Source organism: Cephus cinctus, unplaced genomic scaffold (assembly GCF_000341935.2).
Source record: "Cephus cinctus unplaced genomic scaffold, Ccin1 Ccin1_scaffold0013, whole genome shotgun sequence".
Taxonomy (NCBI): domain Eukaryota; kingdom Metazoa; phylum Arthropoda; class Insecta; order Hymenoptera; family Cephidae; genus Cephus; species Cephus cinctus.
This window is the reverse complement of record NW_014332762.1, coordinates 1,663,167-1,688,211: the sequence shown is the minus strand read 5'-3', so window position 1 is coordinate 1,688,211 and position 25,045 is coordinate 1,663,167. Positions and strand designations below refer to the sequence as shown.

Below are 25,045 nucleotides of genomic sequence, written 5' to 3'. Positions count from 1 at the left end.
CACGGATACTAACCTTTTTTAAAGTAATCCTACTATCAAACATCATCGAGCCATCTGTCACGTAAGTGTTTGTAATAGCGCGCTATGCGCGCCACAAGGTATCCCCATGTGATAAATTTTTGGAGCAGAGTGTACTCTGCTCGATGTGCTCCATGCTCGATACATCGAAAAATCACTTATACGGGTAGTAAGCGTTACGTTACGATTTCACGACGTTGAGCAGGTCGCAAAAATCAGCACTTATAGGAAACCATAGGCCCTTTCTTTAATGCATTGTTTATTGTCTGCCTTCCGGCATCATTTGTGTTGTGTCCTGACGAGCTGTTAATTCTAGTTGACAAGTAACGCGGGATGAGTGCAAACGCTGAAATCACCGGAGTACCCTCCCCCGAAGATGCTGCCAGGGCGGAAAAATTTAAAGAAGAAGCGAACGAATACTTCAAAAGTGGGTCTATCTATGAAATTAAAATATTCATCGATTTGCTTTCACAATATTCCTTCGTTATGTGAACAGACTTCTGTTGCTCTTAGCATCGATTAACATAAGTGATAGGGTCACGTGCATCCCAAGCTAACCAAACTTTCTTCAGATCCGAGAATCTAGGTGTCTTATGTTAATTTGGAAAGGAAAACAGTGATGCGGAAATGCATGGATCATTGCTTCGAGTACCTGTATTATTTAGCTTTGATTATTTTTATCTGTGATGGGTGCATGTTATTTGAATGACAGTGGTACTTGGACATTCTATAGATTCACAATTAGCATAGAATTCAATCAAGGAATTTTTCATTATTTATTCTCATAGAAGAATATGTTTTTTTGGCTTAGTAGAAATTATTTGCATACATTATTATCATTATACATATTAATTTATGCTTCATTCTAATTTTCTGTTACAACCAGTTATTATACAGAATATATATCTTTCTGACTTTATGTATGTACTTAATTTGGAATATTTATTCTTTTATCAGATCAAGACTACAACAAGGCTATTGAGTTGTATACCAAAGCCATTGAACTAAATAACTCAGTAGCTGTATATTATGGAAATAGGAGTTTCGCTTACCTGAAGACAGAATGCTTTGGATATGCACTGACGGATGCATCTAGAGCAATAGAACTGGACAGAAACTATGTGAAGGGATATTACCGTAGAGCAGCAGCTTACATGTCCCTTGGCAAGTTTAAACTAGCTCTTAAAGATTTTGACACAGTAACTAAGGCTAGGCCGAATGACAAAGATGCGAAGGCCAAATACAGTGAATGCAGTAAGATAGTAAAGAAATTAGCATTTGAGAAAGCTATTTCAGTGGAGGAGAATAAGAAAAATATAGCTGATTCAATTAATCTAGATGCCATGGGTTAGTACTTGCACTATCTCTTCTTTTCGTCGAATGATAGGTGCAGACAGAGAATATATAACTAATTTATTGTTTAGCTATCGAGGACGAATATACTGGACCAAAGCTTGAGGATGGTAAAGTCACCCTAAAATTTATGCAAGATTTAATAGAATGGTACAGAAACCAGAACAAGTTGCATCGCAAGTATGCCTACAAGATTCTCCTAGATGTCAAGGCATGGTTCATGGCACAACCAAGCTTAGTAGATATAGTCATTCCCGATAATAGTAAATTTACTATTTGTGGTGACATACATGGCCAATACTATGACCTTCTTAATGTATTCGAATTGAATGGATTACCATCGGAGACTAATCCTTATGTATCCTTTATCAATGAAAAAAACATAATAACCCTACTTAATAGTGCCAACTTCAAATCTTTATCATGAAACAGCATTAAATAATAAATAATACGTTCCTTAATAAATATCATCAGTTATTTAATGGGGATTTCGTTGACAGAGGTTCGTTCTCTGTAGAGTGCATATTCACTCTATTTGGTTTCAAACTTCTCTATCCAAATCATTTCTTCATGTCGAGAGGTAAGATTGCCATAAATGCATATTGTTATCTTCCACATTACATAACAATCCTCTTATAATACCAGGTAATCACGAATCGGCAACCATGAATCAAATGTATGGATTCGACGGCGAGGTGAAAGCAAAATACACCGCTCAAATGGCTGAACTATTTACGGAAGTGTACAATTGGCTACCGTTGGCTCACTGTCTCAATAATAGAGTACTTGTAAGTTTTCATAGGTACCTAATACTTGAACATCGGTGAAACTATTAATAGCCAAACCTTTCCTCCTAGCAGTTTTCGTTTCCTAATTTACGAGTTTCACGATGTTCACTCAGGTGATGCACGGCGGATTATTCTCAAGGGACGATGTGACGTTGCAAGAGATTCGCGAGATCAACAGAAACAGGCAGCCTCCCGATGATGGTCTGATGTGCGAATTACTATGGTCTGATCCTCAACCGCAACTAGGAAGAGCGCCCAGCAAACGTGGTGTTGGCGTTCAGTTTGGTCCAGATGTAACACAAAAATTCTTATTGCTCAATGGTCTTGATTACATTGTCAGGAGCCATGAAGTTAAAAATGATGGGTATGAAGTTGCCCACGATGGAAAATGCATCACAGTGTTCTCAGCTCCAAACTATTGGTTAGTTCAAGTTCGATGTGTACTGATTTAAATAATAAATAGGATATGGATAGATTAATTCCATAATACATTTTTTCAGTGATACCATGGGTAACCGAGGTGCCTTTATCACACTTAACGGCAAAGATATGAAACCTAACTTCACGTCCTATGTTGCAGTGGTAAGAATAATTAAGAAATTTAAAAAAAATGTGTTCTTTTGGTACAAGATTTATATGATATTCCTCTTGTTTCAGCCACATCCGAACGTAAAGCCAATGGCGTACGCCAATTCTCTACTAAACTTCATTTGCTAGTGGAGCATACTAGGAATATTATTGATAAATAAATGAATAATAATAATTGAATACAAGTAGCCCAATCAAAGTGTGCGTAATATATTTGATACTGACGCGGAGAAGGTAAGGTGTGCTTATACTTCTCCACAACAATAATTACCGTATCATAGTAGGAACAAAAAAGTTTACTGTATCATAATACATACGATGAATGTATAATCATCGATGGGTACGAAATTGAAAATAGGGTCTTACTCACTGTATGACCTTCAATTTAATTATAGGCTATGATTCGATCCATATAGAATAGCAATGGATCCATAATACGATGAATAAGAGTGACATTAACATTCGAGGCAGATCTTACTATGATTTTGATTTTATCGAAGACGGAACAAGTCATTTCTATTTTGTACCCTCGAAAGAACCACGTTGCTCATTAAGGATACCACTGTTAATGCACAAAGATGTTAATGAGGTAAACGGAGCGAAAGATTGTAAAAACGATTTCAAAAATTGAACAGGATATCAAAATTTTACTCCTAAATAATGAAGATTTACTCAAGGATTTAAAAAACCTCGTGCTTTGATGTGTCCCAATATGTCCTTTAATGAATGATGCTGGTTCGATTACGGAACAATGATTATAATATACAAACCTAATACATAATGCGAATTAGCATGAGTATGTAGTACAAGCAACGGCCTCGTCGATCACTATTTGCCACGTTATTTGTGGCTACTTTTCTACAAATCTATTGTGATCAGCGGGGTTGCGTCGATCTAACATTTTGTTTTTTTTTTGTTAATAATAAATGATGTTTATAATGTATTAGCAGATCTCGTTTCATGCTGTTTGTCAACAGTAAAATATTCTTTTGGTATCATAGTTCAGTTACTCCGCCAATACTTTTGAAATAATTTTTGCAATTTCCTCTGGTAATTTATCACGGTTTTGATAATTCACGTTAATAATTTTACAGGCATTAAAAGTTCGCAACTTTTCCAGTAAGGATGGAAAACGTCCTTTGTTCTGTGGAATAGTTGCTACCACAAATGGTTTCTTATTGTTCTTTTCAAAGAACGCATTACTCACCTCATTCTTGAATCTATCACTGAACATTTCCATTTTCCCAATCTCGTCAATCAACAATACGTCCTGTACAATCAGATAAACTGAATGCGCAATTCATAAAACTTATATAAAAGGAATTCATACAATATACATACTGTCTTGACTTGGAAGACTGGCAAAGCAACTTTTTCAAAGTCGTCAATGAAAACGCAGTAATTGCCTACACGATGTTTGTATCTGTCGGGGTGTTCCACAACGTTCCTATTGTTAATAGCAATAAATTAAATGCACCCTTCTTCTTATTACCTAATTAATAAACAATGATAACTAACATAGAACGTGCCAGGGCGGTCCTCGCTCCAGGATCTGTCACCCTTATCACGTCGAAACCAATACGACTTCCAGCAGATCCTCTCAACTCCTCAGTATAAAATCCATCGAATTTATTGGTGCAATTTCCCAGAATAGTTGCCAGTTTTTTACAAACTGTGGTCTTTCCTATTCCTGAAACAGCACATGAATAAATGGAAACGTGTTTTAATATGCATTTTGAAAGCGAAATGAAGTATACAAAACTCACCGGGTGGCCCAGTAAGTAGTACATGAGTAAATCGTTTAGCAGCGCTGTCATCCATATCCGTAGTTTAGTTGAAATAGAAGCCCGCGTCCACGTTGGACAAGAAGAGAATAACTACAAAGGTGAAAAAGAGAGAGAAGAGTACGTGTGTTGTGCCGCGATAGAAGTTCCTTGAATGAGAGAGTCGTCCAGGTCCAAATGCGAGTTGCTCAGGAAGATGATAAGGTGTCCAGCGTGTTTGAAAACGGCGAGGTGACACCCGGAGGGTTTCGTCTTGCTGTAGCTTCTTCTCGCAAAGTGATTGTTTCTAAGGGCGAGGAGCCGATCAGCTGATCGTGAAGGTGGATTAGGTCTTCTCTCTCTCTGATAGTTTGAGTTTGTCTTACGGAGCGCTCTTCTTGCGCGATAGATGATACGCGTGCAGCACTCGTTTCCGTGAAATCGTACTGCAACGCGATCGGAAAATCCAGAGTAATCTGTCAGCAACAGGAGAACAGGAGAAGGTAGCCAGAGAGAGACCGAAGTTAGTATTTCGTGTCTGACAACGGTGGTTGATATTCTGGGTTTATTGATACGATACTCAGTTTGGAATAGGCCGCTGCCTCTTGAAAGCTGCCAGTCAAAGGGACGAGTGGCGGTGTGTTTTGTAATAGTAGATGGAAGAACGGGAGGAAAGGTGAAGACGAGGTGGAAGTGCGTCGGAAGCTATTGGAAGGATCGTAATAAAATTGGAGAAATGGCACGGACTTCGGCTTCCAATCCGATCTCTTATGTTATTCGGAGGCAGATTGACGATAGGACTGATCACTGTAAACGGCTTGTTTGTGCGAGACTTGACAGGTCTGAAAATTTATTCCGAAAGGATCTACTGTCTCATTATGGATGTGTCAATGCTATTGAGTTTTCTCAGCAAGGGGATCTTCTTGCCTCTGGTAAGAATTTTTATGTATATTTAGATTTTATTATTGTGGATTTTCATTAATAATAATTGTGCTTAGTGAGGTAGGGGTAATTGGTTTATGGGATTGTGGTAGATTAAAGAAATTATTTTTCTTGTGTAGAGCATTTCAGTGATTTTATTTAGAGTACATATTTTTGGTACATATTTTTATATTTATTTTTGTTGACAGGTGGTGATGACAGGAGAGTCTTATTGTGGAAAGTGGAACAGGCGATACAGGGTATGGGCAAACCTATGGTCATGAAAGCTCAACATGTTAGCAATATATTCTGTCTCGGGTATGACAGAAGTAAGAGCAAAATATTTTCTGCTGGAAATGATGACCAGGTTATTGTACATGATCTTAAAACGTAAGGAAATATTTATTTCTTCAGATTTCTTGAGTAAACAATTTATATATCTGAAAGATGTTCTTTATACTTTGATAATTCCTTATCGGGGTGTTTTTCTTTTGTAGGGGAGACCCCTTGAATTATTTCTTACACGAGAAGCCAGTCTATGGTCTTTCAATCCATCCGCACAATGATAATGTATTTTCGAGTGCCTGCGATGATGGAAGGGTGCTGATCTATGATATTAGAGATTCTAGTTCTACAGAGACATTCTGTCTTGCACAGTACAAGACTGCTTTCCACTCTGTCATGTTCAACCCTGTGGAGCCTAAAATGCTTGCCACTGCCAATGCAAACGAAGGTGTCAGCATGTGGGATGTACGAAAGCCCTTAGAGTAAGTATTTTACATGAAAATAAAATGGGTAATTGCATGGATTTCAATATTATGATCTGTCTGCAGACCTGTTTTAAGATATGGATCAGAAGGTCCATCTCAGAGTTGTATGAATGTCAGATTCAATGCTGCAGGCAACAGGTTGTTAGCACTGCGAAGAAGATTGCCACCAGTACTCTATGCAATTGATTCCCCTACCCATTTATGTCAATTTGATCATCCTGGCTATTATAACAGTTGTACTATGAAATCATGCTACTTTGCAGGAGAAGACGACGAATATGTTCTTTCAGGTAAGACTAATTCATAATCTGTAACACCTGAAAGAATTTTTTATAGATGTCCCTTTATTTAGGTTCGGATGATTTCAACCTCTACATGTGGAAAATACCTGGCGAGGAAACAAAGTGGGTAGGTTCGGCCCATATGATTTTACGTGGACACAGATCAATAGTGAATCAAGTGCGGTATAATAAAGCAAGCTGCATCCTGGCTTCCTCAGGCGTTGAAAAAATTATTAAGATTTGGAGTCCATTTCCACTAGGAAATAGTAGCTTGGGTGGTTTAAAAGTAAGTAGGAATACTATTACCAATTGTTTGATATAAAATATAATCTTGTAATTCTGTTATTAATATTCTACAGAGAGATGCTGGAAAACAAGAGAAACAACGCAGAGTCTTCACTCACGATGAATACATCGACCTGGTGTTACATAGTGGCCAATTCATGACCCATGATTACAGTCAGCAATCAACCCGGGAAGATCCTCGGATGATGGCTTTCTTCGATTCTCTTGTGCAACGTGAAATTGAAGGTTGGAGCTCGGAGGATATGCCAACCGCCCCGCAAACTCCTAGTGATTCCGAGAACAATCCGACATCAGGTCGTGCTTACAGTGCAACAGATTCCGATGGTATGTATTAAACCACGGAGAAGCCATGAGAAAAAATAGTTTAGACCATAAAGGAACAGAAATAATAAACTTGTATACTTTACAGATTCAAGAGCTTCCGATCGGCAATTAATGCTTAGTATCCTGGGCTCAGCAGTGAGTTCACGTGGTTCGTCAGGAGGCGGAGTAGCTCCAGAAAGACAATCAGAATCTCCGAACAGAATTACGCGTCTAATAGCGAATCGCAGAGAAAAATTGATGAGATTAGCAGCAATGGAAGGTGGTGCTACATTGAACGCTTCTACGAACACAGCTCCGGATTGTTCAGCGTCAGGTTCCGGTAGCGAGATAGACGAGGTGAAAGTGAAATCTAAATCAAAGTCAAAGACCAAATTGAAGGGTGTAAAAAGGAAACACGGTCGGCTCTCTGGGCGTCGTAGTAGAGCCCGTAGAAAGTGCACGGTGTCCAAGAGTAGCGATTCTGACAGTGACGAACAACTCCTAGATACTACCCAACCTAGCACCAGTTCTGGTGTAGTATCACGTCGATCACGTTATGCAGCTACTCCAGTAGACAGTGATACAAGACGTTCGAGCCGTACCAGCAACAGCAACTGCACCAGCAACAGTAACAGCAACACCAGCAGTAATAGCAGCAGCGAGGAGAATATTAGTTCAGCTAAACGAAGACGTTGTAAAACAGATTCGGACAGCTCCACCAAAGCTCATCGTCGGAAGCAAAGAAAATTGAAAATTAACAACCGACACAGTGAGAGTAGCAAAAGCAAAAATAAACGTGTTATCATCGCGGATAATATACGTCTGGAAGACCAGAGAGTTGCATGGAAGGAGTACAGTAATGGCACTGACTTGGGGAAGGTGGAAGCCGAGGGGCCGTCGACGCCGATTCGTAAATCATGTAAAGTTCCTCCCACGCCTGACAGTGGAATCACATCCGGTATGTCGACCCTTGAGAAACATAGCGGAGCGGCTCAAAAGAATCACAATGGCGGTGATAGCTCGGACCTCGAGCAAAAATTGAAAAATCTCGAGCGTTTTAGAAAAAAGGTCGACGTAGCACGAAGAGGCTATCGTAATAGGTCGACGCCATTGCCTCAGGTCGCCTCTACGACGACTGATTCTTCCGATTAGAATCTTCATGTCACTCGTAATGGCAAAGCGTGTCACCCTATTGTACATAATGGATCTGTGATTCCTTGAAGTATATTTTTATAATACTAAGTTTGATCCCTCGCAACTACTACCCTCTCATGTAGTTTTTATATTTCTCCTTTTCCTTTTTCTTTCCCATTTCGATTTTATTATCGTATCTACCTTAGTTCTTGACGTCGTCCGTTTTTCTACTTGGAGTACGTTCCGAAATTCACTTCTAGTACTAGAAATATCGTTGTGCCCGTCTTCACCTGCGTGCAACAAAGTGGAACACAATCGTGCTCCCAGATTTCGAAACGTACCCCTTTTGGTACAACTCACTACTCTCGACGATTCTTCATTTTTCCTGATGTAATCGAATTTCTTCCAAATACAAAGTAACGGACGAGGGTGTGTTTTGTACTAATGAAAATAGCTGTGTCTTGGTATTTTTGATTTTCCAATATCAATTGATTTATTACTGCGAGTTTTGATAAATTACCTTAGGTTTTTTTTTTTTCGAAATAATTCATGACTATAATTTTGTCCATTCAAAGTCTCGAATAAGCAAATTTTAATTACATTGTAAATAAATGAATGCTATGCTAATTAAGCTAGTACATAATACTGAAATAATTTTGAGTGTGACGGATGATAATAAAAAAAGGTCAATCAATATGAATTGTTTCCAGCACATTGAGAATATCCGGATAATCGTTGTGCCCACTGCGTTAATTAATCTTGCATTTATATTCATTGACTACCAATAAATACTATTAACTAATTTAAGAAAATTTTGCATTACACTATCAGGTCCATCTGAGCATCACGTACTGTGCAATCCTTCCTCTACAGTACAAAATTCAATTCAATCTACATCTAAATTATGTGAATGATACTTGTGTATTTCACTAAAATGATCTAAATCACATATGCATCAGGCATAATGTTGTGGTAACTAAATACCACATCCTTCCTGTAAAATTTCAGACGTTATTTTAAAACATCCTAAATCTTCATTCAGTTAGTTTCTTCTCAACGACTATTATAGCGTTCCTCAGTGATCAAACAGAATACATTATTTTTTACAAAAGATTAATTGATAATACCATGTATCTTTCTTGTGGGAATTGGTGGTTTGGTCTATGGCTAATAATATTGCCGATCAGTACGTTAGGCTATAATCTAGACGTGCACAGTGCAATCATCTACGCGGATCCAAGCAAATCAGTTGAAAATCGTAGCAGCTATTTTGGGTTTTCTGTAGCACTTTATCCAAGAACTACATATGATTCAAAGGCAGTAATACTTATCGGTGCTCCACGTGGAAATTCAAGTGGTGCGTTATCCGTTACCGAGCCAGGAGTAGTCTATAGGTGCTTTGTGGAAGGAGATTGTAAAGAGTGGGTTTTGGATGTTAGTAAAAATGGTAAGCTAAATAATATTATACAAAACAAGGATAATGCCTGGATCGGCGCTTCTATCGCTGTCAAGAACACAACATCTCCTAAAGTTGTGGTATGGATTTTTATATTTTCTAGAATAGAATGTGAAATAGATAACATTTAATGATACAATTAAAAAAAATTATTTATGAATTTCTTTACTCAGGTGTGTGCTCCAAACTGGAAGTCTCAGTCATCATATATGAATGGTATGTGCTTCTGGAGCATCGCACAAAATGATACTGCTTTCAATACATTAGCGAAGCACAGTATAAAAGCATTTTCCAGTACATCAGACCAAATTGAAGACAAAGCTTTTAAGTATGGAATGGCCCAAGGTGGTTTTTCTCTGCATATAATATCCGATGATTTTCCTTGGGACATCATGTTTGGTGCACCAGGTACTTACATTTGGAAAGGTACTGCTGTACTTAGCACTGGATCCAAATATATTATCCCAGATTCTCGCATAGTGAATGGAGGCGAAACAATCTATAATTATTTTTTCGGTAAGAAATCATGATGCTTAATATCATTTTTATATTGCAACATATTTTTAAGAGTTTGTAAAATATTTAACTTTGCAGGATACACTGGATATGCAGTTACATCTGGTCAATACTTCAGAAAGGGAGAACGCTTGTACGTTGCCAGTGCTCCACGTAAAAGAACCATAAACGGGATGGTACTAGTTTTTAAGTTTGCTGAAAAAAGTAACAGGAAATTATTAATCAAAACAATTGTTCACGGGGAACAACATGGCGAATACTTTGGTGCTTCTCTTACATCTTGTGATGTGAATGGCGATGGCAAGGATGATTTAATTGTCGGTGCTCCTTTCTGGTCAAAGAATATGGAAGAAGGACGTGTTTATGTTTTGTTTTCAAAATACAATGATCACTTCAATAAGCAAATTGTTAATGGTAAAGTCACAGGAGCAAGATTTGGTACTACTGTCATTTGTTTGGGTGATTTGGATTATGATGGGTACGGCGATGTTGCAATTGCCGCACCCTATGAAGATGGTTACGGTGCTGTCTATATACATAACGGCGATAAAGATGGACTTTCAAAGAAACACAGTCAAAGGATTTCTGGCGCTCAGTTTGCTGGCGGATTGCGTGGCTTTGGTATCTCTATTTCTGAACCTCGGGATATCGATAACAATGGTTATTCGGACGTTGCAATCGGAGCTTATCTATCCAATCGAGCTGTTCTGTTGCGTTCTCGTCCTGTAGTTATCGTGAAGGTAACATTGAAGCTTTCGCAGGAGACTAAATTGCAGAGGAATTCAACATCCTTTTCCCTGAAATTTTGCTGTGAAATATACGGAGCACATATCAATAACTCGTTACGTGAGTACATTTAGTTAGAAATTTATAAAGTCTTTTCAGTGACAAATCTATAGGAAATATAAAACAAAATTTCTATCTGTCTTTTAATTTAGCGATAATTACGATCCTGAAGGTGGACGAAATACATGGAAGAGCACGACATGTTCAAGAAGGAACAAATGGAACTGATATACAGCCGCAAAGTTTGTCACTAAATAAAAAACACTGCAACATACTCAGAATAGATCTTAACGTGAGTGTCATTGACAAATATGTCAAAAATAATTCCAACATTTTTTTTTTAATGTATAATTACTACAAAGTGGTGTTAATTAATGTTGCAATGTTACAGAAAAATATTTATAACTTCATCGATCCTGTGGATATTTCTGCTTCTGTAAAATTGCAATCCGATCAAGACCTGGAAGAAATGATGTCACAAGATCCTAATTTAACGAATTATACATTCTGTCGGACTTGTCCAGTCATTAATAAAGCTCTGTCGAAGACAGAGGCGTTTGTCCAGTTGCCCTTTGCCGTAGAATGCGGCGATGATAATGTTTGCAATGCGGATCTTTCAATAGCAATGAGTACTGATCTCAATTCGGATAATACATACGTTATCGGTTCACGAAAAACATTTCAATTAATTGTTCATATACATAATAATGGTGAACCTGCTTATCGGACGCTAGCTGTCATTTATATTCCGGAGCCCTTATTGTTATCTAGCATACCAACAGAATGTACGGAAAGTAATACAGGTGCTAACAACACTCTGCAGATATTTTGTTACATTGAGAATCCTTTCAGAAACAACGTGAGTTCAAATTTATTTATATTAATATTAATTAATTTTTAGTCATATTAATATGAATAAGCCACTTGACAGATAAGAATTATGATTTTGCATTCCAGAAAACATTAATCATAGATCTGGAAACTGGTGATCTAGTTGATATGGGCAAAGTGGAGGTACAGTCTATGGTTTCTACACAGAGTGAGGAAAGTAATCCCGAAGATAATAACTACACGTTGACAATCTTCTTTGATATTGATGTCGACATTGCAATCGTAGGGTGAGTATTGTTTAATGAATTTCAAAGTAAGTTATATAAAAAAGAACTATAATTATTCAGAAAAGCACAAGAAGTCTCCTATTCCTATTTTCACGAGAAGGATGAAAAACAATTGGAAAGTATAACTTTTCAACACATTTATGAGATTCAGAAATTTGGTGCCAGTCCCATTATGGATGCTGAAGTGACAATTTCAGTACCAATTATGTGGTCAGATGATAACGGTCAAGTCGAAGTTATCAGCATTAACAACACAATTGGCTATAAAGATGGTCACAAGATTCACTGCAGCAGTTCAAGCTCATTATTGGAAAATGGAATGTCGATGATCGATTTGCCAGTTGCATCAGCGATACTGCATACTTCAAAATTTCATAACGCAGATTTCAGTTCATCGGAGTTCAACAACAAAAACAGAATGTCCGAACCGTTTTCTATAAATGAGAACATTACTCTGAATGTGCCTGCTGCTAATAGAACTTTGTATATTAATTGTACGAGTCCATCAGTGACATGTACTGATTTCACATGTTCGTTGGGAACTTTTAAAGATTTGTTGTCTCAGGCCAAGATTCTTTTGACAATGAATTTACAGTTATTGAATTTCAAGAGTAAGTTGCACATCAATGATTTATTTTTTAAGACCTATTATGATTATTAGTTAAATAAATATTTTTTGCAGCGAGTATGACAGAGGGCAAGGATATTATATTTGTTGTATCCAAAGGTTACGTTACAATTACACAGCCTGAGGGTATTATCCAAAGTCAACCATCCAAACCGGATACTGCTTTGGTTGGAACAACATTTGTAGGATCACCAGTTGCAGATCGTATTGCTGTTTGGATAATAATTGTCTCTGTACTATTGGGAGCATTGCTGCTGATATTACTTACGTTAGCATTGATTAAGATTGGATTTTTCAATAGAAAGAAAAAAGACGAACTGGAAGCATTGAAAGCTCAGACTGATGTAAGTTTTATATGGAGTAAAAAGATTTTATATATGCAGATATTATAGAATTTATTTATATACTTCATTCAGACGAGCTATGGGATTATTTTGGAAACAACGTCATCAAGAGAAGTATTGGATCAAGATTGATCATCAAAGACTTATACATAGTCAGTGAAAATTCTTTAAGTAACTTTTCATATAGGTTTATTTTTTGTAAAATATTTTTTTCATTGGAATACAGCGAGTGTATAGGTACTGTAAAGTATAAGGCATAGGATTCCTAAGGCCACTAAAATCTTTATAAAAATAATCATAATTTGTACGAAACGAAAGATTTAGTTTAACTGTATAATTTTCTATTGCAAAATATAATTATTTTGCTATCGCAACTTGTCAAAACCTATTCTTTCCCGATGATACGACTACTGGCTTAGCTGCTGTCGCATAATAAGAATCGTAAAAGAGCGTACATTTATCTCATTATAATTCGAAACGAAGTACGGCCCTTTTCTCGATAGATTTTCAATAAATATTAATCGTACATGTATTATTAATATCATTCAAATGAAATTCTTATGGTGTCTTCAGATGCATGTGCCCATAAGTATTTTCAGGTTATTCTGCGTGCGATTGTCGCAACCTTTATAATATCTTCTGACATAATTCATAATGTAATGCGTTTTATCTGTACTTTTAGTACTGGAACCACGAAGAAACATTAAGACGAGCTACTAATTATTTTACAATATTCATTCTTGTGAGGTCAAAGACAAGTAAAGAGAGCATCAACACTTACGTAGCGTGCGATCAATTTTAGAAACAGGTCGTTGTGTTATTTTCATAATTTTTAAAAATATGAAGCTTAGTCCTCGTCGGCATCAAGACCAAGACCTCGCGAAATTTCAGCTGCAGAAAGTTTACCGCCTCCCGGTGTAGATGGACTGGCAGAATTTGGTGCTGAATGCGGTGGAGACGGATTATTCCGTGATTCATAATTCGATGGTGGAGCCGGTGATGGATAATTATTATCTTGGGGTTTCTGCATAGAATCGCATATGAATAGATTTCTACTTCATATTTTAAAGATTAAGAATACAAAAGTCACGAGAGCTGCAAGCAGTTGAATGCATGAAAAAGTGCGAGAGGACATGCAATAGCTGAAAGATGTTAATGCTGAAGGAGGAAAGATGAGTCAACTGATTTTTTTATGAAGTATTATTATTCTTAAATTTAATGATCCGAAAAATGTATTAACAAATATTAAAAAATTGTATAATTAAATATGAATATAAAAGAATATGCAAATATGTGTAGGCTAAACCATGTTTAAAGCTAAAAATATAATATGTGTAGAGAAAAGCAGATAGTGATAGCAGAGATGAGTACCTACTCATTTCTGGTAATAGTTGAAAGAAAGTGTAAGCGAAAATCATTTAAGCTTATTTTTGCCTTTTCTACTCACGTCTTTATGTTTGGTGAGTCCGCTGAGGGCAGAGCTAAACAAAGCAGATCCGATTCCGCCTAGTAAATTAGAATTATCAGATCCCTGGTTTCCGTATCCTTGTTGGTTTCCGTAACCACCACTGGGCTGATAACCACCATATCCTCCGGATGGTTGGTATGCAGGTTGTTGATGTCCGCCGCCGCCGAGAACACCGCCCAAGATAGATCCCAGAGCACCTCCGAGTGGATCAGCGGGTTGTTGAGGAGGAGGATAGGCTGGTTGTTGAGAAGCACCGCCACCACCTGTAATAAAAAGAAGTATATAAAAACGTAAATTCCAAAAATATGAAAACCCATATAAAACAGATTTCAGTGTTTTCGAACCAAAGAACGGTCATTCTTAATGCTGCACGTTACAAGATCATTATTGGCCTTGATGATATAATGATAGACTCTGGGAATGATGTCATGCTTAAGTTATTTCAACATTCCATTACTCTGCAATTCCACGAATTCCAACGAGTCATACATTTCGAATCATTTGTAAGTAGCGTGATAATATCGAAATAACTTGCGCATATCTGTATTTATCAAAGGTTAAAAGAAAATTGAAAATTTAATTACACGTGCTGTAAAGGTTCGCGATTTTTTGGGATGGAGAATTTTGCTGTGGTGGTTATAAATAAATAGCATACCGAGTGCTCCAAGAATAGAGCCAAGTACACCTCCGCCGGCAGGTTCTTGAGATGGGTATCCAGGTTGGGGTTGCCTGTTATCACCTTGAAGTGCATTTGCGGCTAAACTGCTAGCCAGTGCTGCACCCAGTGCACCAAGTCCGCCAAAACCACCTTCATTCCCAGATTCTGCCTTCGAGGCTTCTGTCTTTTCATGGTCATTTTCCTGGTCTTTCTTTTTCTTTAACGAGAAGACAGGAGATTAAACATTTTTCTTTACATTGAATTTACATTGTTTAGAAATTTCCTTACGTTCATCGCGTGCATAGCGGCAGCAACGCCTCCCGCAGCTACTAGACCTCCTAGTGCAAGACCCATTTTATCAAGGCAACCGCCAAATGCGTCTTCCTCTTCAGGTTTCTCTTGACCAGGTTGATAACCGTAAGCCCGTGGAGGATTGTACCCATCAGGACCTCCGTAAGCATTAGGTGGTCCGTAACCTGGTTGAGGTCCATAGCCTGGTTGAGGTCCTTGTGGCCCTAATGTTGGATACAGGCCTCCTGGTGCTATTTGTTCCATGATTATTAGTAGGATGCTCATACATATTACCAGGTAAGAAGAAATGGACAATATTTACGTGGTGGTCCAAAGTTTGCTGGAGGTACATTAGGCAGGGGCACAGATCCTGGAGAACGTGGAGCATCACTAATCCCACCTTCATAAATAATGGAAGTTACTTCCACATCTCCATCAATGACAAGGTGAGTGACTTTTTGGTAAGGTAGACGGTGTGCAAATTCTGTGAAGTGTCTGCCATTGATAGCTATCTTGTAGCAATTGTGATCACAAAGGACAATTATTTCAAATCCTTGTCCTGGTACAAGCCACAGAGGCCCTTCATTCTCCTCAGGTCCCCAGTTCATGGATTCGATATGGTTTCTGGTGATGAATCCCTCTGGAAATCTTGGAGATACATGAATAGCAATGTCATCCCTTGGATTTAAATTTGGGCCTAGTTGATAGTTGATAGCAAATCGTACTGCCTGTGGTGGTACTCTGCCCTGAATTTTGACCATCTTTCCAGGTACTAAACCATTTTCCACTTCACCCACATAAGGAATTTCCTGATGAAAGAAAAAACATTTACACATAAAATACTTATCTAAACTTTGATATAAATAAACAAGTCTCTAAGCATAGAAAAAAATGTAAATATAAATTTATACAATTAAGATAGTTTATTTTCTTATTATTCTTATTGCCAAAAAAAAACTTATTTTGAAAAAAATTATAAAAAAGAGGTGGTGTCCAAACTTTGGACAAATTACATAATTTATAGAATAACGGCATTGCGATCCTTCATGCAGTCACCTTATTATACATTGGGGTCAATGTAAAGTTTGAACAGTAAAATAAAAATAAAATTTCACTTTCAGATTATTATTAACAAAATTACCTACCGGATTTAATATTGGTGAAGATGCCATTTTTATCGTTGTTTGTAAAATGCAATACAAAAATAATAATTTGAAATCAATGCAGAGATTCGGTTTTAAAGGAACGTCGCACTATGGCGCATAGCAAGGCGATCTGCGTTTCTATACTGAATATACGGCTATTTACAGTGATGACGTTTCTGTATAAACCCTACAGTTCTGAGCAGTGGTAAGAGCATCATTTAAGTCAGATGTGGTCAGATGCTTTCTGAATAGATAGTATATCAAGTAAAATAGCGGTGAATCCAATTCGATACATATGTATTTATCTTTTAACCCAAACTTCAAAATATTGCATATGTTATTTCACCCTCAACAATTAAATAATTTCCTATAATAACAAATGTAAATTTTTATATAAAAATTATGGAGTTTATTTAATTTAACATTACACTCAGTTCTCATGTAAATACAAAACTATTCAAGCACAGAACGTTATAGCCGAGGCGAAATTTGGTGTCAATAATAGAGAAGTATTTGAATTTTGTATATTATAACAATTAGTATGTAAATATCGTATGACATTTAGTTACGTTTTCATGCCTCTCGCAAATATCTTTTGTTTCTCTTGTATTTAGATTTGTGGTGTTACTTATTCTATTTGATATAAAAATCGAACGTTATATTTTGAATATATTAAGGTAGATAAACATAACCATAAGGTTCTTTTTATATAATAAACTATTTAACTATGTTTAAACCAGTATCTCTTTTTGTTTGATTCTGTACATTATATTTTTTATTACTTTAAGGAAACTTAGTCAATTATACCAATAGATTTTTGCAAGGTACTTTTATTTTTTTTAACAAGTGTTTTGTATAGTTTGCGTAGGATTATAGATAAATATTGATTGGAAATTATATTTACATTCTGATAAGCGGCTAAACGGACGTGACCTGTTCAAATTTTGTTGTAGAAATGAATCAGCTACCTATGCATGATGCCTTGAAGTCATTAGCATGGCTAGAAGGTACATGGAAAACTGAATATGTTGGGCAAGGTAAATATCCAACAATTAAACCTTTTACTTATCATGAGGAGATTGTATTTGCAAGTATTGGCCAGCCGATGTTCAACTATGTTGCTCAAAGTTGGCATCCTGAGAAAAAGACACCGATGCACCGTGAAACTGGTTTTTTAAAAGTGATACCAGGAACAAATAAAGTTTCTTTGCTCTTGGCACACAACTTTGGTTTAACCACCATTGAAGAAGGTGAAATAGGAGATAATGAAATAGTGTTGAAGAGCTCGAGTATTACTAGATTAACCATGGGATGCAAGGATCCTGCTGTGGTAAAGGTATATAGAAAGATTAATATTCAAATTATATATAGAATTCTAACATAGAGTTTTACATTCTATAACAGATATCTAGAAAATTCAAATTAATTGGAGAGAAGCTCCATCACACAGTTTATATGGCTACAACAACAACAACAAAAGAAACTGAACATCTGCAAGCAGTATACACCAAGCAGACTGCGATAGTTTAAGCGGTTTTAAAGTAATCTAATAATCATTGTCTCAGAGGTATTTTTAATCATATTATACATGACTGTTCAAGCCAAACGCACCACCTAAAATGAATCTGCCCATTTGCTTTAGTAGAATCATCGTAGTGGTATCTTTGTATTGAATTATAACCGTGTATAAAAAACTGTATACTATAACAGTAGCTTTAAATTATACTATAATATATTAAAAACAACAAATCATTTAGTAGCAATTATACTCAAATAGCACGTTCTTTATAACAGATTTGAAATATCTCTCAACCCTCAGAACTTACCTGAGATAGTAGGAAAAAAAAAGAAAAAGGCACAACTCATCATAATTGCAATTTCTCCTGTTAGTCTGCGATGCCGTGTCGGATTCCCATGGACAGACTTTGCTTCCCGCATCTTGTCTTGTTTCATTTGACTTCCACGAGTGTGGGGGGGAGGGCAGGAGCATATTAATGAAACAGCAGCGGTCGAAGTAAAGGGTAAAAGTAAATTTACCAGAGGCACGCGAAGTGTCTGGCCTCGTAAATTTCGACGAATGCGTGTGTGTTCATTTTTACATGCAATTCGTCAGACGGAGGACCAACTGTCGTTAAACTTAAAATTACAATAAAGTATAGATATCACAGTAGTAACTTTAATCATCCAAGTTCTGCATAAGCAAATTTGAAACGACACAAGGCGCGAAATGTACCGGCACTACGAATCGGCAAACTTTTGAACATCAAGTATAAAGTGGTGTAGAGTATTACGAAGTTTATCCTATATTTCTACAGTCTGTCTGTAGAATAATGGACGTAGTGGTTGGAGTAGGGGATAGCACACCTGTACAACCATCTGGGGTAACCACCCCCACGTTCACGGCGTCGCGACGCCACATGCGACAGTCGCTCGCTGAGCCGGGATGTCGAAGGATCTAGCTGGATCTAGCCTTTTGAGAATACATTGTCGAATTGTATTTTCCATGTATCAAATTAAATGGTATAGGATTTTTGAAAATTGAAAAAACAAGGACAGAATTTTATTCTGTGTCGATAACCAACGACGCATATTTTTTTATCAAGTTGATTTATGGGGATAGAGCGTCTCTCTGTGTAAACATTAAGGGAACAAACTGTGTGTCACGTTACAAAAAATCTTCAGTATAATATGACGCCACTGCATGATGGTCAAGATTATTATAGAAAGATGTTGGAACTTCAGGAGAGATTACGCAAAAGGTAACTGACGTTTTCAATTAAATATTTATAATATACTTCAGAAAAAAATGCCATGAACATTCGATAAGAATAGATTTTATAATGTCGATAAACATTGTAGCGAAGAAGAGAGGATGAAGCTGGAGGAACGATTCAATACGTTAGTTCAAGAATCCCGCAATAGGTAAGCACGAAATTTTTGTAAATTGACAATATATACAACGGTTATTCAATGGCGCGAATTTTGAGTGTGACTCTTACCAGTGACTTTTAGCTTTACTTACTACTTTGAAGTTTTACCTAATAATCGATACAGGTTATGAATGTTATATTAAACCACGGCACTGTCTTTACGCTACCTCAAATCTACGTGGTGTATAATATTAATGATATTCTTACCCTGAATCGATTTCCCTTACCTCGCACACTGATGATTTTTGCAATTTGGAAATTACCATCTCATGGCCAGTGTACGGATCATGCACTACGTGTAGGCGGACACGTTGACGTTAGCGTATGGACGTGACCTTTGCCCTTCTCGACTGAGAAACTTGAAGGAATTTACTCGTTCCTCTTGTATAGCTTTAAACCAAACGTTTTGTATCGATCGGCTGCCGACCCGCTTTTAGGGAATGTGGGCAATCGATAGCGCAAACATAACTTCGGTGACACACAGAAGATATGAAAGCCACGGTACCTCATTCGAATGTGAACAAAGTACGTCATCGATTCCATTGTAATATATAACAAAAATATGGATATTCGATTTGACTTAGTATGCAAAAAGAAAACGAAATACAAGCCGGTCTACTGTGAGATGCCTATTATCAGGACATTGAAGAATGTCGTAGAATACGTTTAGTTTATTAAAAGATGAGTCGTTACTTTTTACTCGAGTCAAATTCACTGTGCCAAATTTTCCTATCTCGAATGATTAACGAATAACCTATCGATCAGATATGTTATACAATAGTATTACTATAGAAATTCTCCTTTTTCGAATTACGGTTGACTCTATATCAGACAAGTATTCAAAGCGGGTTTTGTGTCCCGCGGACATTTCGTAAATTTATTGAAGCATCGATATTAAAAATAGCAATACTATTCATTAGATACCATCAAAGTCTATTGCCTCGATGACAATACTCCTATTTCAAAATTTAATCAATTTCTTGATGTTTGACTCGATTGTTATTCAGCGATCCGTACTTTTCCTGAATCATAACGTTTTTACTCTTTCGCAGGCACGAAGCGTGTATCAACAGACTACGTATGAGATACATCGAGTTTTTGGAAGAACAACGCGCCAGAGATGAAAGAAATCACAAATTACTTGGAGCCCTGGATAAGGTGGATAGCAGTCTAGCCTTGATGACTGCCAAAACAGATAGACTCAGTATTCTACGGGTGAGTTTCTCCCTGATTCTTTGAACAGTGCATGAGGCAGTCACGCAATCCGTGACACTGAAAGAACGGCTTAAATCGTTTTACCTCGAATAGCAACATAAGCCTGTGTTTACCGACGTTAGTAGAAATCGATTTTACCGAGTTCCCGACACGCACATAGCAGTCTTTTAAATGATGAGTATGAGACTAGAAATTCATTACATTTTTTTTCCTCATATTACCTACATTTCTGTTTTTTTTGTTACCTCGTATTACCTACATTTCTGTTATATTTTTACAGAAGCAGTACGAAGCTTATCTACTACGCGTATATGCCAACAGATGCCCGACTGGTACGGGGGACAGTGGCGTCGCTAGTCAGAATGACGAAAGGCCGTCCAAAAAGGATATACCTCAAGTCAATCGAACAGCACAGTCTATCAATCAATCTGTGGAAATGTCGCGTGTTACTGTCCCAACCGTGAACCTCTCCAGAACGTCCTTCCAGCAGAGTCAGACTGTACCAGCTGAATATACTGAGACAAGATATATGGGTCCTTCAGGTGTATCACAATATGGGCAAATTTCTCAGGCAAATTCACAAGTAAACCTGCCTTATGAGCAGATACAATTTTCTCAGAGACAGCAGGTTCCATTTGCTTATGAAACCTCTGTTATGGAGGGTCAGGGTAGTACGCGTCAACAGTATTCACCGTATGCAGTGAGGACAGCCCAAGTAGCAGGAAGTCCTGAAAGTGTTTCAGAGTTTAATCCTCAGAAAGTTCAGTATGGACGATTTGCTCCTAGTTCTCAGCCAGTCTTATCCCAGCATCAGATTACAGAAATTACTGCTCGTTTACCTCAGATTGAGCCTGAGCAAAGTGTTTCAAGATATTTATCAGCTTCTGTACCACATGTTCCAATCGACAGGAACATTCCTCAAGTTGTGACATCCAGGGCACCAGAAGTTGTTGAACCCTCTGGTGGTAACGTGACAGAGTTTCTTCCTAGCATGACACTTCAAGATCATCAACGGGATCCTGAACGACACTTCATGCCTTCTCAGTTGGTACCTGGCAGCGGTGATCTGCAAAACGCTTTGACGGGTGACACTAGCTTTAATCTGCACAGACAGAGTACTCCTTTACCTAGTTACTTGGATTATTCAATAAGATATACTCGGGATGAGCCCAAGGTCGAGGAAGAAACCCGATCAATGACAAAGAGCGACCTCGAAGATTTAATAAAACGGAATGAACGTATTTTACCAAAAAATTATCCATCCCGCAACGAAAGACCGAAGGCTACAGGACGTACCTCTAAATTTTCTTCGATCATAAACAAAAATTCCGTAATTTCGGACGGCAGATCGACAAAGGCTTTGGAAAGTGAATTGGACAATTATATCAGCAAGATCAGAACTCTTCATCGTGATTTGGATCAACAAAGTCTGGAGGAATTGGATCATGAACAGAATACAAGTGGTGATCTTCTGAATGTAACACTGTCGGACGATGGACCTGATTTACCGGTAGAAGAGAAATCAAGAGAAAATCAAGTACCTGAACAAGTTCAGGAAGTCTTGGCACTAGCGGATGACCTAGCATCCAGTACGGCAAATATAGACGACGTGTTAGTTGGGCCGACCAATGAAAAACGTCAAACCGTTGGAGAGAGTCCCAAGGGAATGTCTTCTGCTGAAACAAACGTGAAAAAGGAAGATTCTGGCTACCAAGTGACTTTAACTAATATGACTGTAAACGAGACAGGCAATCAGGCACTTCGTATCAAGGACAGCGCGTGCGCGGCATTAGCGACTCTTGCGGCTGACGGAATTAGAGCTAAGGTTGCGACATCAGAATTGGAAATAGCGAGTCCGCATAAAAATATTAGGAAACTTGCGACACCGCATGTTGAGAATAGCAGCGTTAATGTAGGCGTTACGATACCAAGTAAACAGAGTGATGAGATTAAGAAAGATCAATTGAAAGCGGTTCATGAGATACCGGTTGACTTGGCTGCAGAACTCGGTAAAGTAAAATTGGATGAACGGCAAGATACTTTGGATGAATCAAAGAGCTCTGTGCTCTTGGAGGATATTGAAGGTAAGGGAGTTCAGTTACTAGATGAGAAGCCCAAGATTGGCATGAAGGTTCTTGGTGTTGAGAAGGAAGTCGAGCCGACTAGTCTTCAACATTTTGAGAAAAATATTCAAGAAGTTGAGCAAGAGGAGAAGAAAGACTTCGTGACTGAAAAGGATGTGCGTGATGACACCGGAAATGAAGTTCTTCAGAGCGCACTGGAAAGACAAGGGATGTTGAGTAGAGCAGGATCGGTCGCAGAGAAAATTGGGAAAAATATTCCGGAAGAGAGATCGTTTGAAGATAAGAAGATAAAAACAAAGAGTACTATTCAGGATATAGACAATGATTTTAAGGATCAAGAAAGTTATTTAGATTTAAGAGAGCCTCAACAAAGTAGTGAAATCCTGAAGGGAGATGATTATGATAATTTAAATATTAAAGATAAGAAAAATATTCCCTTGGAACATGTTTCTGGGCTCGAGCCTAAGACTAATAAACAGATGGAGCGACATAGGGACGAAGATTATGAAAATTTTGATGAAGCTCCTAGAAATTATGCGTTGCATCCAACTGAAACTTTGGAGTATGGTCACCCAGATTATGATTCCAGTAAAACTGAAGTATTTAGGGAAAAGGAATATCCCTCATATGATTTTAAATCAAGAGAAGGATTGGAACAGCCGATTGAATATTCTCCGATTGAACAAATTGGTAAATCTAATGAAGTTCGTGAACCTGATTCTGATTATGAGCATCATATGGAACAGCCATATAAACATGGTCCAAATGAAGTTTATTCAGAAAATCCTGACCAACAATATCCATATGACATGGGAGAACAGTATATTGATGAAACTAATCAGAGATATAAATATGATCCAAACGTTCAGTATGAACATAATCCTACTGAAGAGTATGAACAATATATACCAGATTCAAAGGCACAGTATGAACAGTATCCTGGAGAGCATTATTCAGAATATGAACATAATCCCAATGAACAGTATGAGAGTGATCCTAATCAAGAATATGAACATGATTTAGGTCAACAGTATGAACAGGGTCCTAATCAACAGTATGAGCAAGATCCAAATCAAGAGTATGAACAAGATCCTAATCAACAATATGCACATGATCTACATCAGCAATATGAGCCTGATCCGCATGAGCAATATGAACATTATGAGCAGGATCCTAGTCCACACTATAATCTTAATCAACAGTACGATTCAGGACAACCGTACAACCCTGATCAACACTATCCTTACCCTACTGAAGGGTACGAGGATCAAGAACAGTATGAACCTGAAGAACATAATCAAAATGAATTTGTCAATAATGAATCTTACAATCCCGATGAACAAGTATACTTCGAACAGTCTGCACAACCTTATCCCGTTGAAGAACAGGACCATACAGCAGCCCCCAAAAATACAGAATATAATCCTGACCAATCTCAACCCTATGAAGAGGGCTACAAAGGTGTCGAAGAACTCCTGGAAGATCCAGTTGTTCAAGGAATAGAAAGTGCAGTGTCTGAACCAAAAGAAGATGTTTTACGATTGGAGGATAAGGAGCGCATCGATCGGGAGCAGAAGGTCGAAGGTCAAGTAGAGGATAAGAAGAAGAAGAAGGACGTGATAAAGTCCTTATTAGATTCAGACACCGATAGTACTATAGAACGCAATGTATCCAACACCACAGAAAGCGACTTTGACTTCAATTAATTCGAAAAGTTCAAATAAAAAAACTTCCTCGCAAGTTCAACTAGTCAATAAAATTTCTTAAAGGAATGCAACCAATTACAATAAATGCATTGGATTATTTTCAAATATCCAAAAGAGTATATTAGCTTAAGTAGCAATTATCATAAAATCCATAAACAAAGATAGTGTTTATCATAAGAAAAGCTGCGCAGGGAAATGAATCCATAAGTCCTTATAAACCAAATTTTTTAAATTAAATAATTAGCCTCAGCCGATAATACTATATTTGAGTAACTATCTAACTTTTAAAATTGTACTTTCAGTATGACTCTTAAGTATCACACGCTGTATATCTATACACTGTTAATAAAAGATTTAATTTAGCTGATATATTTTGCTTCTATATCTATCATCCTACTGATAATCGTGTTCATTTTATTATAGTGTTCTGCATTATCCAGAACTGGTTGCTTGCTATTATTCTAGAACGTCGGCA

The 25,045-nt window shown here is 37.4% G+C and overlaps 7 protein-coding genes across 16 annotated transcripts; 5 read left to right on the top strand and 2 right to left on the bottom strand.

Annotated features, from left to right (window-relative positions):
- The first annotated feature begins 141 nt into the window (after window positions 1–141).
- On the top strand, window positions 142–3,690 carry LOC107274930 (serine/threonine-protein phosphatase 5). Of its 2 annotated transcripts, none has more exons than XM_015754534.2 (8): window positions 142–445; window positions 976–1,365; window positions 1,443–1,729; window positions 1,846–1,951; window positions 2,017–2,159; window positions 2,273–2,580; window positions 2,660–2,741; window positions 2,817–3,690. In XM_015754534.2, the coding sequence occupies exons 1-8, from the start codon at window positions 352–354 to the stop codon at window positions 2,874–2,876; spliced, it is 1,470 nt and encodes a 489-aa protein (XP_015610020.1). In that variant the 5' UTR covers window positions 142–351; the 3' UTR covers window positions 2,877–3,690. The 2 variants fall into 2 exon arrangements, with proteins under 2 accessions (XP_015610020.1, XP_024937082.1); XM_025081314.1 differs by lacking the exon at window positions 142–445 and adding an exon at window positions 496–672.
- LOC107274997 (cancer-related nucleoside-triphosphatase homolog) lies at window positions 3,628–4,653 on the bottom strand. Its single transcript, XM_015754685.2, has 4 exons — window positions 4,514–4,653; window positions 4,266–4,437; window positions 4,089–4,194; window positions 3,628–4,017 (listed from the first exon to the last, which is right to left on the bottom strand). Exons 1-4 carry the CDS (start codon window positions 4,566–4,568, stop codon window positions 3,754–3,756), a joined length of 597 nt encoding a protein of 198 aa, XP_015610171.1. The 5' UTR covers window positions 4,569–4,653; the 3' UTR covers window positions 3,628–3,753.
- A 463-nt stretch (window positions 4,654–5,116) lies between these two features.
- LOC107274777 (DDB1- and CUL4-associated factor 5) lies at window positions 5,117–8,349 on the top strand. Its single transcript, XM_015754287.2, has 7 exons — window positions 5,117–5,442; window positions 5,641–5,821; window positions 5,929–6,198; window positions 6,265–6,491; window positions 6,554–6,768; window positions 6,842–7,112; window positions 7,198–8,349. Exons 1-7 carry the CDS (start codon window positions 5,247–5,249, stop codon window positions 8,241–8,243), a joined length of 2,406 nt encoding a protein of 801 aa, XP_015609773.1. The 5' UTR covers window positions 5,117–5,246; the 3' UTR covers window positions 8,244–8,349.
- A 217-nt stretch (window positions 8,350–8,566) lies between these two features.
- LOC107274716 (integrin alpha-PS5) lies at window positions 8,567–13,447 on the top strand. The gene is made up of 9 exons (XM_015754134.1): window positions 8,567–9,761; window positions 9,855–10,197; window positions 10,276–11,043; window positions 11,136–11,275; window positions 11,375–11,842; window positions 11,941–12,101; window positions 12,162–12,712; window positions 12,784–13,073; window positions 13,146–13,447. Exons 1-9 carry the CDS (start codon window positions 9,354–9,356, stop codon window positions 13,203–13,205), a joined length of 3,189 nt encoding a protein of 1,062 aa, XP_015609620.1. The 5' UTR covers window positions 8,567–9,353; the 3' UTR covers window positions 13,206–13,447.
- LOC107274936 (spidroin-2) lies at window positions 9,831–16,820 on the bottom strand. Of its 4 annotated transcripts, XR_003058621.1 has the most exons (8): window positions 16,636–16,820; window positions 15,813–16,299; window positions 15,488–15,741; window positions 15,197–15,416; window positions 14,521–14,804; window positions 10,281–10,392; window positions 10,098–10,180; window positions 9,831–10,037 (listed from the first exon to the last, which is right to left on the bottom strand). XR_003058621.1 is itself a non-coding variant. In XM_025081325.1 (6 exons), exons 1-6 carry the CDS (start codon window positions 16,660–16,662, stop codon window positions 10,384–10,386), a joined length of 1,281 nt encoding a protein of 426 aa, XP_024937093.1. In that variant the 5' UTR covers window positions 16,663–16,820; the 3' UTR covers window positions 10,215–10,383. The 4 variants fall into 4 exon arrangements, 2 of the variants coding, with proteins under 2 accessions (XP_024937093.1, XP_015610034.1); XR_003058620.1 differs by having other exon boundaries at window positions 9,831–10,180; XM_025081325.1 differs by lacking the exons at window positions 9,831–10,037; window positions 10,098–10,180 and having other exon boundaries at window positions 10,215–10,392.
- On the top strand, window positions 16,679–18,403 carry LOC107275003 (THAP domain-containing protein 4). 5 transcript variants are annotated; one of them, XM_025081667.1, is made up of 4 exons: window positions 16,847–17,144; window positions 17,589–17,642; window positions 17,728–17,971; window positions 18,040–18,403. In XM_025081667.1, exons 2-4 carry the CDS (start codon window positions 17,632–17,634, stop codon window positions 18,163–18,165), a joined length of 381 nt encoding a protein of 126 aa, XP_024937435.1. In that variant the 5' UTR covers window positions 16,847–17,144; window positions 17,589–17,631; the 3' UTR covers window positions 18,166–18,403. The 5 variants fall into 5 exon arrangements, with proteins under 5 accessions (XP_015610210.1, XP_024937435.1, XP_015610191.1 ...); XM_015754724.2 differs by lacking the exon at window positions 16,847–17,144 and adding an exon at window positions 16,679–16,840 and having other exon boundaries at window positions 17,589–17,971; XM_015754705.2 differs by having other exon boundaries at window positions 16,848–17,144; window positions 17,589–17,971.
- A 185-nt stretch (window positions 18,404–18,588) lies between these two features.
- LOC107274711 (protein P200) lies at window positions 18,589–24,939 on the top strand. Of its 2 annotated transcripts, XM_015754119.2 has the most exons (4): window positions 18,589–19,394; window positions 19,495–19,557; window positions 20,618–20,780; window positions 21,061–24,939. In XM_015754119.2, exons 1-4 carry the CDS (start codon window positions 19,324–19,326, stop codon window positions 24,568–24,570), a joined length of 3,807 nt encoding a protein of 1,268 aa, XP_015609605.1. In that variant the 5' UTR covers window positions 18,589–19,323; the 3' UTR covers window positions 24,571–24,939. The 2 variants fall into 2 exon arrangements, with proteins under 2 accessions (XP_015609605.1, XP_024936757.1); XM_025080989.1 differs by lacking the exons at window positions 18,589–19,394; window positions 19,495–19,557 and adding an exon at window positions 19,810–20,090.
- The last annotated feature ends 106 nt before the right edge of the window (window positions 24,940–25,045 follow it).

Coding starts and splice junctions, on each gene's coding strand:
- LOC107274936 (XM_015754548.2), bottom strand. CDS start 16,662: ATGGCATCTTCACCAATATTAAATCCG. Junction 15,417..15,487: donor CCGCTATGCACGCGATGAAC/GTAAGGAAATTT, acceptor TTCTCGTTAAAG/AAAAAGAAAGACCAGGAAAA. Junction 14,098..14,520: donor GACTCACCAAACATAAAGAC/GTGAGTAGAAAA, acceptor GATTCTATGCAG/AAACCCCAAGATAATAATTA.
- LOC107274997 (XM_015754685.2), bottom strand. CDS start 4,568: ATGGATGACAGCGCTGCTAAACGATTTACTCATGTACTACTTACTGGG. Junction 4,438..4,513: donor ACTACTTACTGGGCCACCCG/GTGAGTTTTGTA, acceptor GTGCTGTTTCAG/GAATAGGAAAGACCACAGTT. Junction 4,195..4,265: donor ACCGCCCTGGCACGTTCTAT/GTTAGTTATCAT, acceptor TATTAACAATAG/GAACGTTGTGGAACACCCCG.
- LOC107274930 (XM_015754534.2), top strand. CDS start 352: ATGAGTGCAAACGCTGAAATCACCGGAGTACCCTCCCCCGAAGATGCT. Junction 1,730..1,845: donor CATCGGAGACTAATCCTTAT/GTATCCTTTATC, acceptor AAATATCATCAG/TTATTTAATGGGGATTTCGT. Junction 1,952..2,016: donor TCATTTCTTCATGTCGAGAG/GTAAGATTGCCA, acceptor TTATAATACCAG/GTAATCACGAATCGGCAACC.
- LOC107274711 (XM_015754119.2), top strand. CDS start 19,324: ATGACGCCACTGCATGATGGTCAAGATTATTATAGAAAGATGTTGGAA. Junction 19,395..19,494: donor CAGGAGAGATTACGCAAAAG/GTAACTGACGTT, acceptor TAAACATTGTAG/CGAAGAAGAGAGGATGAAGC. Junction 20,781..21,060: donor ATAGACTCAGTATTCTACGG/GTGAGTTTCTCC, acceptor ATATTTTTACAG/AAGCAGTACGAAGCTTATCT.
- LOC107274777 (XM_015754287.2), top strand. CDS start 5,247: ATGGCACGGACTTCGGCTTCCAATCCGATCTCTTATGTTATTCGGAGG. Junction 5,822..5,928: donor ATTGTACATGATCTTAAAAC/GTAAGGAAATAT, acceptor TTTCTTTTGTAG/GGGAGACCCCTTGAATTATT. Junction 6,769..6,841: donor GTAGCTTGGGTGGTTTAAAA/GTAAGTAGGAAT, acceptor AATATTCTACAG/AGAGATGCTGGAAAACAAGA.
- LOC107274716 (XM_015754134.1), top strand. CDS start 9,354: ATGTATCTTTCTTGTGGGAATTGGTGGTTTGGTCTATGGCTAATAATA. Junction 12,102..12,161: donor GTCGACATTGCAATCGTAGG/GTGAGTATTGTT, acceptor ATAATTATTCAG/AAAAGCACAAGAAGTCTCCT. Junction 12,713..12,783: donor ACAGTTATTGAATTTCAAGA/GTAAGTTGCACA, acceptor TATTTTTTGCAG/CGAGTATGACAGAGGGCAAG.
- LOC107275003 (XM_015754724.2), top strand. CDS start 17,591: ATGAATCAGCTACCTATGCATGATGCCTTGAAGTCATTAGCATGGCTA. Junction 17,972..18,039: donor AGGATCCTGCTGTGGTAAAG/GTATATAGAAAG, acceptor ATTCTATAACAG/ATATCTAGAAAATTCAAATT.